Source organism: Phocoena sinus, chromosome 16 (genome assembly GCF_008692025.1).
Source record: "Phocoena sinus isolate mPhoSin1 chromosome 16, mPhoSin1.pri, whole genome shotgun sequence".
In the NCBI taxonomy this organism is placed as follows: Eukaryota; Metazoa; Chordata; class Mammalia; order Artiodactyla; family Phocoenidae; genus Phocoena; species Phocoena sinus.
The window spans coordinates 45836272-45854466 of NC_045778.1; the positions used below are offsets into that span (position 1 = coordinate 45836272).

The window sequence follows — 18195 nt, forward strand, 5'->3', positions numbered from 1 at the left end:
TAAGTGAATGACTAGAAACTTTGAGCAGTTCTTTTATATTGCACTGTACCAAATGCTATGGGGAAAAAAAAGACTTTCCTCTAAAAATTCAGAACTGAAGAAGTTCTATGAAGTAAAATCCATTTACTCAAAATGAAGACGGATTCACTAAATCGATCTTCCAACCAAAAAGCAACTCTTCCTTCTCTGAGTGTCTGTGGGCTTCCTTTTCTAAGCTTTGTTATCCTGGGACAGTTCCTAGATAAGAGGGTAGCAGTTACCAAGAGCAAAGACCATGATTCACGTAGAGTTCCATGCTCCACAGTGCAGGCAGTGGACACTAGGGTTTATTCCACTACACCTTTTCTTTTTTCTCTCTTCCCACTGGCATAACGAGTTGCCACTACAGGCTTAGCAAAATAGTACCTGTCACTTTCAGATGTTTAATATTCCTCTGTAAAGGGTATTATAACACCCTGTCAAACCAGCACAAGTCGAATATGAGGCCTCGTCATAATGTAAAATGTGTTACTCAGTCACTAATGATTTAGACAAAATGCATCTTATGAAGATATAAGTGTGGAGCTGTGCTGGCTTGTAAAGCTTGCTCGCCAGCCACCTGTAGATGCCAGAGAGAATGGCCAGTCCACCTTGCAGTCCATCAGTAACAATAACTCCAGAGGGACAAAATTTTAAATTCCCGGGGGCTTCCCTGGTGGCGCTGTGGTTGAGAGTCCGCCTGCCGATGCAGGGGACAGGGGTTTGTGCCCTGGTCCGGGAAGATCCCACGTGCCGCAGAACTGCTGGGATCCGTGAGCCATGGCCGCTGAGCCTGCGCGTCCGGAGCCTGTGCTCCGCAACAGGAGAGACCACAACAGTGAGAGGCCCGTATACCACAAAAAAACAAACCAAAAAAAAAAACAATAAAATTCCCATTTTTCTTGCTTGTCATGACAACCCTTTTTTCTTTCCTCCCAGTCCAGACTTAGAAGCACTGTCAACACCATAATTTATTGATAGAGTTGGACCATTAAGATGATACACAGTATATCCAGAAAGGAGATGTTTTTCCCTCACATTATCTCATTATTCCTTGGCCCAGATCTGGTGAAAGCTTGATGGCACCATAATACAATTGATTCAGAAAATAACAAGAGTATTTTGCTTAACTAAAGTGTATTTGTCATCACTGACATGGAATGCAATTAACCAAATTAAACTGACTGGCCGATACTATAATTATCTCATGTTCAAAGAAATACAACACTACCCGTAAAGAGCAGGTATGGTCTGGAAGTGAGAAAATATAACTGAGCATTAGGAGATCTGCTTTTGACACATATTAATAATTTAAGCTATTTACTTATGCTTTTGCAGGCCCTAAGTTACACCACCTCTATACAGAAGGCAATGAAGTTGCATCTGTCATAAAGGAATTCTGGTGAAGTTTAATTAGCACTTGTGATCTTTAGACAGGTAAAGGTAATTAACATTTAAAAAAAATTCTGATGCAAGTGTAAGTAGTATATATTGACACTAAATTGTCACTGATTCTTTTTCTATACCTTTCCCCCATCCTTTCATAGCCTGGATTATAAGAACTCTAAGACACAGATACTTTCCTAGTGTCCTACCACCAACTCTTACCCATCATTCTGCTTCTAACTGCTAAGCCATATAAGTGAACACATGCTTTTGTTCGTGTTTCTTTATTGTTGCTAATTCCTCTTGTGCTTCCCATTTAAGTCCCATAATCAAATGTGTGACATGAACTTGGATTCATAATGAAAGTGTTTACTTTCCCTATGATTAACTTCCCTGCATAATTAATGTCCCAGGTCCTCTGGGCAGTCTTACGACGTCTACTCTGCTTTTACATGCTACCTGTCAGCTGAATACATTTTCATATTTTAGAAGGAGGTGGAAAGAAACAAGAAAGCTTCTCGCTGACTCCCATTCTAAAGAGATTATTTTTACCAAAAAGTATTTGCAATTATACTAGTTATTTTCATCACTTATATAAAGTGCTATATTGGCTGGGCCTCACCTGAGAAGATAATGATTAAATTACAAATGTAAATAGGCCCCTATCAGAGACAATTAGGAACATCTTGAGGAGTTTTTAACAATATAAGAGGAAAGAGGGCAAGAAAGAGACAAAAAAGCTGGCAATAGGGGCAGCAGTGAGGTTATGACCACAGGGCATAGAAATTCCCAGCTCCCTCTGGAGCTTTCCTGAGGGACCCACTGAGATTCTTGTACTGCAGGTGTCACATCAGACCTCTCGTCTGCCTGCAGTGACCATATCTGTTCACTCAGACCAAACCGTCTGGAAAGGGGGCTGAGAGCTTTCTGTGGTAGCTCTGCTTTCTCTGAAGCCTCCTCGGGAAGTACTCTTCAGCCTGAGCTCAGGCTGTTTGCCTTAAAAGGATAAAATATCTGTAGGAGAAAAAAAAAAAAAACTGTAGCTGGCTACAGAGACATCACATACCAGAAGGAGAAGCGCTACAAGCCCTGTACTGCTCTTCCAAGGGAGGCTCGTCACTGTTTCACCTTTATACACTGAACATTTCATAAAAGCATCTGGGACACCAGGAAACAGTCTTATTGGCTAACACAGCAGCTCCCCTCAGTGAGAATGGAAAAACAAACTTGGGTTGATGGCTGATCCTGATGTGTCATATCTGACACATCACAGATACATCACATGCTACATTCACAGTGGGCTTTTTATTGTATTTATTTGCCATTCCTTTTCATGAGGACTATTTCAAAGTTAAAACCATTTGGTTCAAAGTTAAACCATTTAACGTGAGCCGTGGCCATGGCTCATGGCTGGCAGGAAAGAGGAAGTGTACTTACCCACTGAAGAGAGCTGCTGCCACTTTCTGTGCCCCAGGTCCTCGTGGGTCACCCCAGAGAGCACAGTGAAACTGACATGTGCAGCTGCTATGGAAACTGGGGAGCTGGAGCTGCCTGGCTCCACTGCAAGCAGGGGATTGGGACTGGTAAAAGGGAACCAAGGAAAGTACTTTCCCAAAGCATGGGAATTCAAGGAACCTGTAACAGCTGATGTGGAACGGGCCGCAGAAAAGGTTCTCAGTCCTGGCTGCATATAAGAATCACCTTGGGAGCTCAAATAATATACCTCCACCTGCAGGCCACCAGACAGCAATTAAATCAGAATCTCTGGAGGTGGAAAGATGTTTCCGAAATTCCCTAGGTGATTCTAATATGCAGCCTAGGGTTGAGAACTGATGGACTAGGTAACGATTACTTACCTGGGGGAATAAACAATAAGGCATTAACTAAATAGTATACACCTATAATTTGCCCCCAAAATCTGCTTTTTTAAAGTCCCTAGTACTTAAAGGTTTTAGCCAATAGAAACATTCAATTTTTTAAGTGGAAAGTTTATCCTGTTTCTTTGTTTAATCTCTCTCTCTCTCTCTCTCTCTCTCTCTCACACACACACACACACACACACACACCCTGTTGTCTAACTATCAGAGTGTTTCCTAAATTGTGCTGTTCATTGCAATTATCTGAGGAATCTTTTAAAAATACTGATGGCTGGCTTCCACCCCCAGACATTCTGATTTTAATTGGTTTGGTTTTTTTTAAGCTCCCCAGATGATTCTAATGTGTAGCAAAGTTTGGGAACCATGGTCCTATCTTATGTTTTCCACTTTTCCCAAAGTTCTTCTGCTTCCTATTTAACCACTGGTGAACAAATACTCGCCTGAGAACAGCCTGTATGGTATTTATTAGGGTATCATGCAATTGCCTCATCCTCACACCCCTTTGGGAAGCAGAAGAACCTAATGGCTAAAGAGAATGGCTCGCAAGTTCAAATTCAGATTCAGCCTTGCATAAAGTGTGTGACTTTAAGCAAGTTACTTAGTTTCTCCGAGTTTTACTGTCCTGCTCCTTGCATGAAACAGGATAATCTGGAGTCTTCCTCACAAGGTTGTTTGATAAAAAAAGACAATCTATGTAAAGCACATGGGGCAGTGGCCTGCCACAGAGTAGGTGCTCAATAAATGTTAGCCATTCTGACCTATTTTTTCAGAAAGAGTGATGCACTGACTTGCTCTCCTCATTCCTTTTTCTGCACTGCACAGTGGACTGCATGAAGACCACCAAGCCCTCCCTGGTATCAGACTAAGGAATGTCTCAAAGGGACAATACAAGGCATTCAAAACAAGCACTGGTCTAAAGGGAAACATCTTAATGATTTTCTGCCAAAATCTCAGTATGGCTCCCACTCCCAGAGGAGGCCAGCCTCTGGTAGACTCCAATTTGGGCGTCACAAAGTGCTATCTTACTTGTAAATTCCATTCCAGTCTCATTGCCTGTTCACTTGCCCACAAAGCCCATTGCTCCTTTCCAACTTCTTTGCAAACATGGCATAGCTTTCACAATAGTCATCTCACTTTGCCCTTTCCTGCCGCCCTGACACACATCTCTTCTTCCCACTCTCTCCTGCTTTTTTCCTATTAATAAGTCTGAATATAAAATCCATTCAGAAACAAGACACTTCTGAGAGTATATTAGTAGTCCCACCTTTCGTACAACATGTTTTGTGTAGCTACAGATTTTGAGCCCTTGTTTATATTTACACGACAGTTTTGGAGGGAGAACATCCCTCTGCTCTTACGAACAAAATATACTCAGAGAGTTCAAACAGGCTGTACATAGTTAACTTCCCAGAAAATACACTTGAAGGAGATGCCGAGGAATGCAGTCAGATGGTGAGAGGAAAGGGGAATCGGTGTCAGAAGGCTGGGCGTGAGGAAGTAGAGAAGGGCTGTCAGGCATGGGGTGGTAAACAGCGCCAGCCCAACAGTTCAGATTAGGATTCAAAATGCCACAGATGTGATTGCATAATAAGCTGTTGCGCATACTGGTAAATGCTGCTTTCAGCACGTGCTTATTTATCATATTGTCTTGCGTCCTCAGAACGTGGAACATTCAAGTCGGAGCGTTTGAGTGCTAGCATCGGACCCAGTCCTCTGGGATGGGCGGCAGCACCTATGGTAGAGATGGGAGAAAGAGCCAGCAGCCTGGTGTTCGAATCTGGTTGCTAGGATACTATGGAGACCCTCCACTGCTAGGCAGACGGGAAAGAAAAAATGTGTCCATATGCCTTATAACCTACAAACAGCAACAAGAGAAACATCGTCTGCCTTCTTCTACCCTTTCCCATTAGGAATCCAAACCCAACTCTTCAGTGAAATAACAAGTAGCAGGAGCTTGGAAATGTGGCTCAGTAGAGCAAGGAAGTTGGTCATTTATATTCTCAGGCAGTCTCTGGAGCTCCTCTACTGAGGGGCTTATCAGTATTTTCATTATAAGCCGCATTTTAGGGGCAAACAACTATGCTTCAGAACACCCTCATAGGGTTTTAGCAGCCTGGTCTTATTTTTATAAAGGCTGCCACAACTTCAGTTTTACTGCCATAGACCATGATGTCAAATTAACAATCAAACTTAAATTGGATAGTCTATTAGAATACTGTTAAGTTGGAATTGAACTCCTCCACAAGAACAAGAAAGATGAATTTCAAAAATCGACTTCAGGTTCAATTCTCACGTAGGTGCGGTTCGCCTGGGTATGTGAGGAATCTGCCATGCTAGTCTGTGGCACAAAATCAGATTGTTTCCAGTGGGAACATTTAGAAGTGAGTGGAAAGAGGAGCTTACTTTCTTTAAGAGTGGAACTCAGTTTCTTTGAGAGTTTTAATCATCTGCTGCTTGGTTAAATTCAATATTCTTACCTAGTCAGGAGAGTTACAGTTATTATCAGGACTGTGCTGGTGGGAGATGGTGGACTGCAGTGACATCTGAGATGCAGAGCTTTATTAACAGGTAGCAATTAGTCCTTGGTGTAAAGTGCACGCTTGTGCCCACACACCTGCGTGCATGCACGCGCACGCGCACACACACACACACACACACACACACACACCCCTCAATTATTCTAACGACAAGCGCAAGTGCCCTCTCACCTACTCATCCTGATTCTCTCTGGCCTAAACTTGCTTTTCCTCAGTTTCCACCATGGTATTCTGTTACTGCCACTAGCTGCTGTCGCTCCCCAGATGTACCCTCTGCTTTCTTTTGCTGTCTTTTCCCTTTGCTGACGGCCCTCCTCACCTTAACCCCACCCCTCTTATCCCATCACCACTCACCTAAATCATGGCCATCGATCAAATACTTACTTTAAATACCTCTACTTCCACAAGAGTTTCTGATACCATAAAATTAAATGGGCTCAATTATATTTTGCCACCTGTCGTAGGTATCTCCTCTGTGACTTACCTTACTCTACTTTCTAGAATATTTACTTGTGCAGTATTGTTAAGCCCTGGCTAACTCCTTCATAGGACTTATGCAATCCTCATCTCTAATGCATGACACTAACTCACACATGGTGCATCCCATAAAAGTACTGAACTGAGCTGTAGGGCATATTTGAAATTTAACTGCTACCTATGAAGAAATCTATGTTTTAATATCATGCCACCTATGATTACACTAAAATCCTAGAATTCTCCCAACTTCCTACAGAATTTAACAGACAGCCTTTAGGAAGATTCTATTTCTCCTGAAATGTACCAATGTCAAGGTTTAAAAAAAAATCAGATAAGATCTTGTTAAAATTAATGCCTCCCTAAAAATAAGAACATATATTTCTTTCTATCCTCAGCTCTCCAAAGTACTTCACAATCAAAAGGCCTAACACTGCAAATCAAAATATGTCATCATTCTTTGATATTCAGTTTTCTCTAGGGTGAAAAGCAACAGCTTAACAGAAACACAGAGACACTAACAACTTTTGATAGGAACTCAAGTCTTTACAGACCAACTGAAAAAAAACACAGAGCCCTATGACAGCAAAATGGGAAGGACTTGAGAATATTTACAATAGGTAAAGGGTTTAGATCAACATACCAGTGACAGAATGTTCTAATCTATTACAGAGTCAATTTTCAGGAATAAAATAGCATGAGATAAAATTACTTTAAGAATCCATAAGAACCACTCTCTCTATATAATCAATAGGCTGATCTCATAAAATGAATATTTTTATATAGTTTTCATTTTTAAGGGTTTATTTGCTTAATTCAAAACATAGTCTAATAGTTTTACCTTCTCAAATAGATATTTGGTAGCAGTAGAATATAGATTCCAATTTGCTAATCAGTTCTTTGCTCTTCAAATGACAACAGAAAAAGGGCTTAAGGGTTATTTCTAGACACATGTGAAAGAGACAAACCAAAACAACCCCCCTGCCTCACAGGTGCAGCAGGAGTGCCCCAGCTCTGTGCTAGAATCTGACACAGCCTTCCCTCCAATTCCAGCTTACAGGGAAAATTCCAAATAAAATATGTTATGTTAATTTATATTTTACACTGTTTTTCAAATGGTCAAAAAATAACTAAAAAAATAACTTTTTAAAGATTCTAATCCTCAGAAGATAACCTCGGTAAGCAAAGAGTAAACAAACATATTTGCACACATAGATAATTGAATAGGACACTCCCTGGGTAGTCACCTATATCCAACAGAAAGAGAATAGAAAACTACATGACCATGAATTTGAAATCAATTTTGGACTATTTAGATGGTTTCATGTTAACTCCAACTCCCAATAATCTGTAAGTTTAAGAATGATGACCAAATTTAACTTGTACTAAAAATAAAATATAAAGATATAAACACTTGTTGCCAGTAAGTTGGTATAATCAATTTATAGTGAAATAAACAGAAATTCAAACAAGTCTCCTTCACTTTGGCAAAAATTCCTAATTCTTTGTAGAATCATCTTGTACAATCATTCAAATGACATAAGAATAATCGTTTTGCATACAATATACTTCTCTTTCTCTTACCAAAGGTACTCTACACTTAAGCGAATTTTATTCTAGTTTTCTTTATGTAAGTGTGAAAAAAGAACAGATGTTTTTCCAAAATTATTTAAGCTTGGAAGACATTCATTCTATCGTTTTCTTCAGTATAATCCTTCAGAATCACCAAAACCATCACGGTGATACCTTAATAGTTGACTTCCTTAAAGCACAAGTTATTAAATAAATATCAGAACGCACAGTATGGTTCAACAGGTAAAATGTTTATTATGACAGAATGTTGTGAATTATTTGCCACACTAATTTCATCTTCCACCATGGATTTTTTTGAAAATCTAGTTGCTCTACATGTCAAGCACTAAGAGATTTCTAAAACTTACATTATACAGCTCAGTCCCTACTGCCTAGATTCCTTTAGATCTTGTCTGATAGAATGTTTCACCGGAGTTATCAGCTGGCTTGATCACGCTTCAAATAAAACCTATTAAAATCGTCTTTTTATAAGAGCAGAGTTTGCTCTGAGTTACTCCAAATTCCTGCAGATACTAAAATGGGATCCTATGGAATGCTGAAAGATGCAGAGAGCTGTCTTTGACTTATTTTTTTCATTATGCAAAACTTGGCCCTGGAGAGATGGTCATGTACCTCATTAGCTAAAACAGGCAAGCATGTCAGGACTGCAAATTAACTTACCGGGGAAAGCTGAAGTGGATTCAGATCATTCAGGTTTCGAAAGCAGATCTAAATCTACTGAACTGAACTATTAGGGCAACTCTGTGAGGTTAGAATCTCAGAAACGTTTATCCTTATTGTCTCTTCCCCACACTCACAGAATACAAACTTCTCCTTAAACCAAACCTGCATGAGGAACAGCAAATGCTCTACTGCAACCAACAAGGATAGTTACACGTCTAAGTTTTCAAAAGTATCATTAGTACCTACTCACAAGCCACCCCCCCACACACATCCAATAAATACAGATGGAGACAATCAAATACTCTTTCTCCTTATATTAAATCTTTGTGTTTATAAAGTGAAGGGTTCCCAGGGACCTCATATCATTATGTAACACGTGTCATCCAGCCAACGTGATGCTGTTAGGAATAGAGTATCAAAACCCTTCGTTTTATCGATTATGTCATTATTAACTTAAAATACCATTCATCTGGGTGCTCATTCCATATTAACTTCATGCTCCTGCCACTTTACTCTCCATAAGAACTCTGAGTTGAGTGGTGTATAACAAGCTTCATTCAATTTTCCCACCCAAGTTGTGAAGCCCACTGACATCAGAACTACACAGTTGTCTAAAATGCTAGAACAATACCAGAGTAGTTGCTTCAGAAGCCAGGAGTAAGGCAAACAATGTGCCCACGTTGTCAATAAAGATATGTGTACTTCTCTGTATCTGACCCTAGAAACATGCAACCCTCTTGGGAGACAGAGGCACCCCATTAGCAACATTATATAAATTCCTTAAGGAAAATAAGCAATATTCTCCCTCAGATGTTATATAAAAAAATATTTTTTTTAAAAATCAACAGACTAGGCTTCCACTTGTGGATTGTAAATGTCGTCGAATTCTGGAAATCAAAAAATCTTCCCTTTCCTATGTGTATTTGCTTATTTTTGACACTTTGATGATGCCAGAACATCAGCTTCGAAGGGTACCAGCGAGAAACGCCGGCATGTAGAGAAATCCGGGAGCGCCACAAAAGCGCCAAAAAGAAAGTAAGGGTGATAGCAGACGCATTTCATTTCAAGTCTGATGAGCCTGCAGTTAGGATTTTCCGGTTGGGCAGGTTTGCCAGGGCATTTGGGAGACGGGGCTTTCTATTCCTCTTCTCACACTCACACATACACAGCAGAAAGCACACCGGGGGCGCATTCAAACTCTACGTACAGTAGGGGGCCTATATGAATGTATATGTTTATTAAAAAAAAAAAAAGAAAGAATAGCTTGACATCTGACAAAGACACGAAGGCAACGTAGGTGCAGTGAGTCTGACTCTGAGAAACGTGCACAGCCCCGCCAGAAGTGCCCGTTAAAATGAAACATTTCTGAGGATGAGGACAGACACGGCAAGCGGGAGGGGCGGGGGCCGACAGACAATACAGAGACCCGCAGCTCCCCACCGACAGGGTGCCACACGGACCCGGAGCGTAACCCCTGCTTACTGTGGACTCTTGGGGTAGAAGGGCAGAGTCACATGGCTGAGATCCTGGATGTCGAAGGCGGTGGGCTCAGCGGAGATCGCCTGCCGCTTGGTGCGCGGCTCGCCTTGCAAGGTGCTCGCGCTCTGCTTCTGCGCCTGCTGGGTAGCCGGCCGGATCACCGAGCGGTACTTGTCCAGCTCGTTCTGCAGCTTCTGGATCAGTTCGTCCTTCTGATCCAACTCCAGCTCCAGCTCGTCGATGAGAGCATCCCGCTGCCTCAGCTCCTCGATCTTCTCCTGGAGCGCGTACTGTAAATCCCGCAGGGTGCCCATGCTCCTCGGGGCTGCCGGGGGCTCCTTCCTGCCGCTTCTCCGCGTCTTGGGGCGTCCTCCCCTCTCCGATCAACTTTCCCCAAAGTCGCTGCTGCCTCCCGAGTGCGAAAGCTTCCTACTTGAGACCAAAGCCAGCCCTGGCTTCTGAGCATGCCCAGTCTCCCGGCTCCAGCCACCGAGAGTTTCAGGGCAGATTCCACTTCTCCGGGCTGTGAGGCTGAGCGCGGGGATGAGCCAAAAGGCGGGTCGAACCGGGATTCAACCTGAACCGCGGTGGGCGCCGCGGCGCCAGGGAGAAGAGCCGGGAGCGCGATGGCAGGGGAGCGGGAGAAGGGACTCGGATGGGGGCTCCGAGGCCGCGGCGGGCGTGCCCGGGTCACTCACGCCGGGCGCCGGAGGAAGCCGGCGGAGCGTGTGGGGAGCCCGATAAACCTCTGAGCGCGCCGAGGGCTGCGCGGGCGGAGCGAGGCGGGAGGACTACTTTGGGGGCGGGGAGGCGGGCGGGAGAGGACCGGGGGGACCCCGCGCAAACTCGGGAAGCGTTAGCCGGCTCCAGAGCATACCAGGCTGGAGGACGTGGGGCTACAATCCTGGCGACGAGGGAGGGCAGAGCGGGCTCTGCATCCTCAGCGCGCTGAGTTCTGCAGGTGTCTGGACCGCCAGCCTCACCAAGAAAGGCTCCCCAGCCTGCGGCTGAGCTCTCGCGTCTTCCACGCAGCCCTTCTCACGGGGAGCGCCTCACACAGGTGGCTAACGCTTGAAAACAAACTTGCTTTTCAGGAAAGGAGAGAGTATCCGTGCAGGGGAGGGACTTCCACTCACATCCAGGCGCCTTTGGGGATGCGGGAGGGAGTTCTGATTTTCTTCTCCCCCGTCAGCATTGCCAGCTCCTGCGAATGACTCCCCTTTCCGCTCCTTTCAAACACGGATTAATGAACTCTTTTTGGGGCAAGGGTCGAAACGGGATTGGGCCCCAGAGGGCTGCTCAGCTTCCCCACTGCCCCTCCCACTTAAACCAGTGTCTGCGGAATAGTTTATGGAAGGGTCTTGCTCCTTCCTTGTACTGAATTCTGGGCGGGGAGCGCAGGGCGGGTCAAAATCGTTGCAGAGTTCCAAAAAGTTCATCCTGAAATGGAACCATATCTTTGAAATTACTTCCTTGACAACCAAGCCGTTAGGGCTGTATCCTTCCACTTGAATGGCAAGACACAAACTTCGAAGAAGAGGGAAAATCTTAAAGAAAAGGAGGATCCTAGATGGGCTGTGGTAAAGTGCCGCCCCCTCCACCTACTCCCACCTCCGACCCCATCCCTGCCTGCTCAATATTTCCTAAAATGATGACAATTTAGGTAGCATCCTTTCTGTCCAAGGGTAATTCTCCCATCGTGTTTAGAATCCTCCATAATACTTACTTAAATTCCTCATATTTACCTAAATCTTCACCAAATCATTTAAAATTTTAGCATCTTAACTGCAGTCCTCTAATTACTGTTCTTGAGAACTCAGTGTTCTAATCCTCGATGCTTTATTTGGCCATTCCTTAACACTACATAAAACAAAGTAGGTAGAAAATAAATTAAAATTCTGAATTGCAATCCAGAACTATTCACTGGAATCTAAATTTAGCCAAGGACATATATATCAGTTCCCCCCCCCAAAAAAAGTGCTCACTTTTGCTATTGAATACACAGCCTGTTCTATCTAAGTAAGAAGAAGAAGAAAAGAATGGGGAGGGGGAGGGGAGAAAAGAAAAGAACAGAACCAGCTAGTCAATGTCACATTTATAAGCTTTTTGATTTAAAGTTGTACTTGTTTGTAACTAGAAGTATAAATGAAAAAGGATATATAGTCCTAAACATTCTTCTACCCAGATGATGATTTAATTTTCTCAGTACAAATGATATGACACTTAATTTTTCTGCTTTCCAGCATGGATATTTTCAGAAGTGCATTTCTTTCAGAATGTAATATATAAAGTGGATAATTCCCCAAAATAAACATGAATAACTTACAGATACTGATAGCAGCAAGTAGGAGTTCTGAATTATTGTGATTTTAATTAAAACTAAACCAAGCAGAAGTGCTCTGGCTTTGTATAACTGACTCCATTCTAAAAGAGCGTCCGTGACATTTTCCTTCTCCCAGGAAAAAGGCCAAATTCTTATCTTACTTAACCTATGGGAATTCTTTAATTCCATGGCAAAATGTCTAAAACTAAATGAGACTTTTTTTCCCTATAGATCTATTATAGGGTCCAGGAGCCCCAAGAGTTTATGTCTAAAAATATATCAGGAGCAATGTATAGGGGACATCATTAGACAACTGCTAAGCAGAGTTATGTTTTAAGGTTCATTTGAGGCTTAAATGGGGTTTACTTAATGTCTTTGAGCAGCACAAAGTAGAGAAGATTCTTCTTCATTTGTAGAAAGCTTGTCTACATGTAAAAAGGATAAAAGAAACTAAAGCATTTTTCCCCCAAAATAAAAAATAGTTCAACCAAAAAAAAAAAAAGTCAGGTTTCTTTGGGTTTTTTTTAACAAAAGTGAAGTTTCTTCCACTGTTATGTAAATATTTTTCATTATTTAAGCTATCATATCTACATGCCACTATAGGATATATCCTATGTTACATTTTCATTTTAAATGGAATTCTTGTGATACAAAATATATTCCTTGATGAATCCCATAGTGAGAGTCAGGAATCTGTTGTAATAAATGCAAAGAAACTAAACAGCTGGGAAAATATGACTATTACAATTGACTTACACTTTAAAAGGTATTTAAGGTGTAAGAACATATTTGGTTGTATTAGCCTATACGATGAAAAAGTAAAATTGCCCTTAAATACTTTATAATTATATATGCAAAATCCAGAATTCTAGGCTTTTCCCTTCCATTTTTAAAGTCAAAATAAATATTTTAAGGAAGTTTTTCAATGCTGTTCTTGACTGTTTGTTTAAATCCTGAGGGACCCTGGTTTTCTATCTCAACCTTTTGAGTGATTCCAATATTTTCTTAAATATCTTTTGCATTGTATTTGGTAAATGCTGGAAATAAATTTTACATAAATAATCAAGGTTTTGTAGTTTCATTTCAACAGACAGATTTTACTATATGTCTTATAGTAAACTTAATTGGCTAAGTTATAATATCACAGATCAGGCACAAGTCTACTTCCTGCTATTAGGCTACCACAAATTTGGAATGGAGTGGAACTGCATATATTGAGCTCTCCCACTGCCTTTCTGGGATGAAGTCTTGATGTTAGATGCTGAAGCACAGAACAATGCAATTTTGAAGGAACTTAATTTATACACTAGAATTCCATAGTCAACTCACAACCTACTTTCAGCAGTCTCTCTTTGTTATAGCTCTGATGGAAGCAAAGTTCCACCAGTAGCCAGACCCACCTGTGGCACATTGATGCTCTTCAATTTTGCATGCAACCCTCATGACTGAGAATAAATATTATCACACCTTCCTTAATGGAATCTCAGAATCACTTAATAAGACATTCAGTAATTCAGCTTTATCATGACACTGGCCATTAAAAAAAATAAAGCCTTTAGAATTTATTATCCTACACTAAAAACATAATTAGCCTCAAAAGAACTCTGATAATTTCGTCATCCAGCTGCCCATTCCACTGGTGCTACATTTCCTGCAGGAGTCCTAAGTTTGAGATTTTCTTCTGCCATTTCATGTACATGTCTTGAACAGCAAAAACCAAAACCAAAAACAAACAAAACATAGATGAGCTATGTTTTGGGTCATGGAAGCCTCCCCTTGCAGAAAACTGCTAGAAGTAACAAGTAACCCTAAGAATCTAGATATGAAGGTTACTATTACTGGTAAACATACTGGCTTGCTCAAAACTGTTGTTCTTAATCAAGACCACAAGAAAAATAACTAACTTCCTGGAGCTCTTAATGCACGACAGGCACTGTTCATGTAACCCTATGAGTTGGACATTATTATTATTTCCATTTATATTTGACAAAAGGGAGGCAGAGGATCTCCCACCCAATGAATATCAAAGCCTGGATTCAAATAAAGACCATTTGATGCAGAGCTCAATCCCATACCCCTGCCCTTCATTGCCTTCTGCAGGACTTCCAAGGGTTGCTAATGCCTTGTTCTGGATCCCGAGATATAAAACATTACTTAACATTAACTAGCCTGACTTTGGGGTTGGATATGTGGAAAGAGGAGAAATTTGGAAAATCCTAAAAGAGCGGGAAAAGATTTTTTAAAAGTTCCTTTTCCCAAAACTGTCTCCACTTCAGCCCCATTTCATCTTGATTTAGGGTTACCAACTTGCACCCATTTGCCTGGGACTGTCCTGGTTTTCATATTAAAATTGCTTGGGACTGTCCTAGTTTTTAAACTGAAGTCCTAAGTACCCCTTGGTCCTGGGCAAACCAGGATGGTTGGTCGCCCTATATAATTCAGGATTGCAGAACAGAACCTCTCTATTTTATATTTTCACATTTTGTGTTCAAAGTTACTGACAGAAAAGTAAAACCAAGGAAGATCTGTCATAATAATACCTATTATTTTAAGCACATTACAAACCCACTTATGCATTTGTTTGTGTGAATGTATTTTAGGAAAGCAATCATCCCATTTCAATGCATAATACACCAGAGGAATTGTCTTTGGACTGTAAGGGGAGATGAGTCAGACAACAGAATTTTAATTATACTTTGATAAATTAGACAAGGATTCAAGTCTCTCTTTTTGGTTTATCTCTCTTATAAAAATCTGGAATTTAGACAGATTGGCTTCCTATAGATTAAGCAGAACAATTCATGCTCCTGCTGGTTGATTAAGTCCTATAAAATTAGATTATTCTTACTACTGTGTTGGTGGCTAGATCTGGCCACCAGGAATGCATAATAAAATGAATATAAGTAAAAATTCTAATGGTTGAGTTGTTTAGAAGTCATACTACCGAAATGGTAAGTTCTGGATGGAAAAGGAAAAAGAAAACCATAAAACGTTAATGATGAAAATCTTACTGCAGAGACTTGGAAAGTAATAGCGCATCGTACCACACTTGCTAATGTGCTTAGAGTTTAATACCGAATTAGTGTCATAGTTAATATTACTTGAAATGAATTCTTATATTCCACTGCTTAAGATGATGGTAAGTTATTATTGGACCCCAGCCTAAACTAATGTGCATGGAAATCCATGCACTATCTACCAAGAAGACAATTTCTTTGTACTCTTTACTCAGCTGACCATTTCCAAAGACCGAAAGAAATAAAAGATTTTTAAGAAGAAAAGTATTAAGTTTTCCGCGGTTCTTTCATAAATGGAAACATTTTTAATGCATAAAACGGCATTTAAAATGCTTTCTTCTCAAAATATTTTACTGCATTTTAAGTCCAGTGAATATATGCATGAGAATGCAACATAATAATATCTCCTGTATCCGATTAATAAATTAGTTTCTCAATTCCATTTCAGTGATTTTTCTGGCATATTAAATGTACATCATTTCCTAACTCAATGCATCAATATTTCCCACAAAATATTCAAAAATATTTGCAAAAGTAATTTTGCATTTGAAAACATATTTGACAGCATGTGACTCAGAGGAGAATAGCTCTGAGTCAATGATATTTTTATTGTCGCTTTTATTTTAAATAGCATTTAGCAGCTGATATAACTTGGTCATTTTCTTCCCACTTGTTTTTTAATCAAAATTTAAAGTAAAAGTGAAAAACCATACTTTGCTAGTGAACTTATTAAAATTAGTAAGGTGAGAAAGTACTTAAGATGTAAGAAAAACAATAAAATAGAAGTTTGAGTGAATCGGGGTTTTATCAGTAAATAACTTGAATGAACTGGGCAAGAGAAAAATGGCAAGACCTTTGTTTCGACTGTGAGAATGTCAGAGATTTGGAGAAGAGGGGAAGCTGCAGTCAAACAGATACAGTAGGGACACATATAGAAATCTTCACTCTCATGAACTTAACTAGCTTCAAATTAAAGAGACTCTTGATATTTGACTTTTATATAATCATGAGATGGAAATCCAGAAGTCCATCTCTAATGATAGGCAAATGAAGTAGTAGGCTGGTAAAACAAATAGATATCATTCTAGGGCCAAAATTTGGTACCTGATATTTACAAAAGCATTACCCTTGGAACAAGGATGCATACACTATTTGCTATGTATTTGTAACCAAATGTAAAATTATCAGTCATTTTGCCCAATGTGTATTTCCAGAAAAGAATAATTTCTCCCTTGTCCAGACTAGATTTTTTAAAATTCATTTTTCAAAGCACAGACTGGTAGGTAAGAATACTTTAAATATTAGTTGTTCAAATTTAAACTTAACAGACAAACCATGCAAACACCTATACAATAAATAAGTTGCCCAAAACAGCAATATGTAAAGTATCATATGGTTTTAATGCCCCATACAAATAGATAAAAAATAGGGATTTCTACACTTTTGTTGGTATTAAGCAGAAGAATTAGTGTCTGTTTGAGTCATTGCAATATGTAAGAATGTCTTTACTCAAGAATCAGAGCTAAAGGAGTTATGAAAAATTCATCTAAGTTTTTCATAGAATATAGTACAGTCAAAATTCTATCTATCTTCCTTAGAAAAGCATCTATGTTAAATACCAATTCTAAGTGGAAAAAATGACAGGGTAACCTTCAAAAATTTAGGTGTGGAAGGTTAAAAGCAATTGCTGATGTTAGGCACAAAGAGAACTTGGTGAAAACTGCTCGTTTCCACCTTGCAGTGTCCACTGGTCAGACCCTCTCTCAGTACCCAGCAAGTAACTCTCAGCTGTCACAGAACTGAAACTCACCTACGGTAGCAGCACTTCCACACATGGTCCATTATTTCAGTTACTTTATGCCCCTCTCACGGGCACTCCCAAAATACAAAGAACTGAAGGACTGACGACAACAGCTGCCATGGTTTGACACCCCACCCTTCCTCACCTCCTAAACAAACAAAGCAAAGGTCTTATTCTCTACTAGTAATGGATATCACAGAATTTTGAGCTGGAATGTACCAGAGAGATTATGTAATTCAACCTCCTCATTTCAAATTTCAGGCAAGTTAAAGGCCAAGGAAGTTAAATGACTCACCCAAGGCAGAGTGTAAAACCCAAGTCTCCTAATTCTCAGCATAGTGTTCTGAAAATTATAATATGCATTCACTGGCCAATTTATTTATACTGTATATAGAAGGCTGATTCAATTCACATGAAAATCCTCTTATCTCTTAAAAATTAATAGTTGTTAAAGTCAATTCAGAACACTTTAATTTGCTGCAGAGAACAAAATATAATAAAATGTCTTTGAAGTGTCTAACTAGTTCTAGTATGCTTCTCGATATACTCAAACCATATGGAACTTTTGTTGCTACTTTAGGGATCTACGTTACATAAAGGAGACAGAGAGAGAGAGTATGTGTGTGTGTGTGTGTGTGTGTGTGTGTGTTCACACGTGCCTCACAGGTATGAAATATAAACCACACCACCACACTCTCCAAATCAACCCTCGTTTATGTCAAAACAAAGGTAGGTACGTGAGGTGGATGCATTTTTTGCATCCACCTTATTTGACAAAGATCTATATGGGGAAATAGAGTAAACCATCTCTCTTTTTCTCTTTCCAGACACACAACTCAGGTGTCCTCACATTACAGGGTTTTAAAAGTCCCTAAAATACGAAAGACATCATTACCAAGAAAGAGAAAATTTGTCTGCAATTTATAGAAATTTAAAGGTAACACCTAAACTGTGAACTCTCAGAATTCAAACAGTGACACTTGTTTAGAGTCCCTCAAATCATTTAATTGGTCTGAGACCATTTGAC

General features: G+C 40.3%; 1 protein-coding gene across 3 annotated transcripts in view; it reads right to left on the reverse strand.

Annotated features, from left to right (window-relative positions):
• Positions 1-18195, reverse strand: part of PRKG1 (protein kinase cGMP-dependent 1) — a 1343672-nt gene that overhangs the window by 1108783 nt on the left and 216694 nt on the right. The window contains exon 1 of one of the 3 annotated variants that reach the window (XM_032607770.1): positions 10031-10675. The exons of the other annotated variants lie outside the window; for them this stretch is intronic. Coding sequence (XP_032463661.1) covers positions 10031-10341 — 311 coding nt within the window. The 5' untranslated portion in view covers positions 10342-10675. Of the gene's footprint in view, positions 1-10030; positions 10676-18195 lie in introns of those variants that run through there. 3 annotated transcript variants of the gene reach the window in all.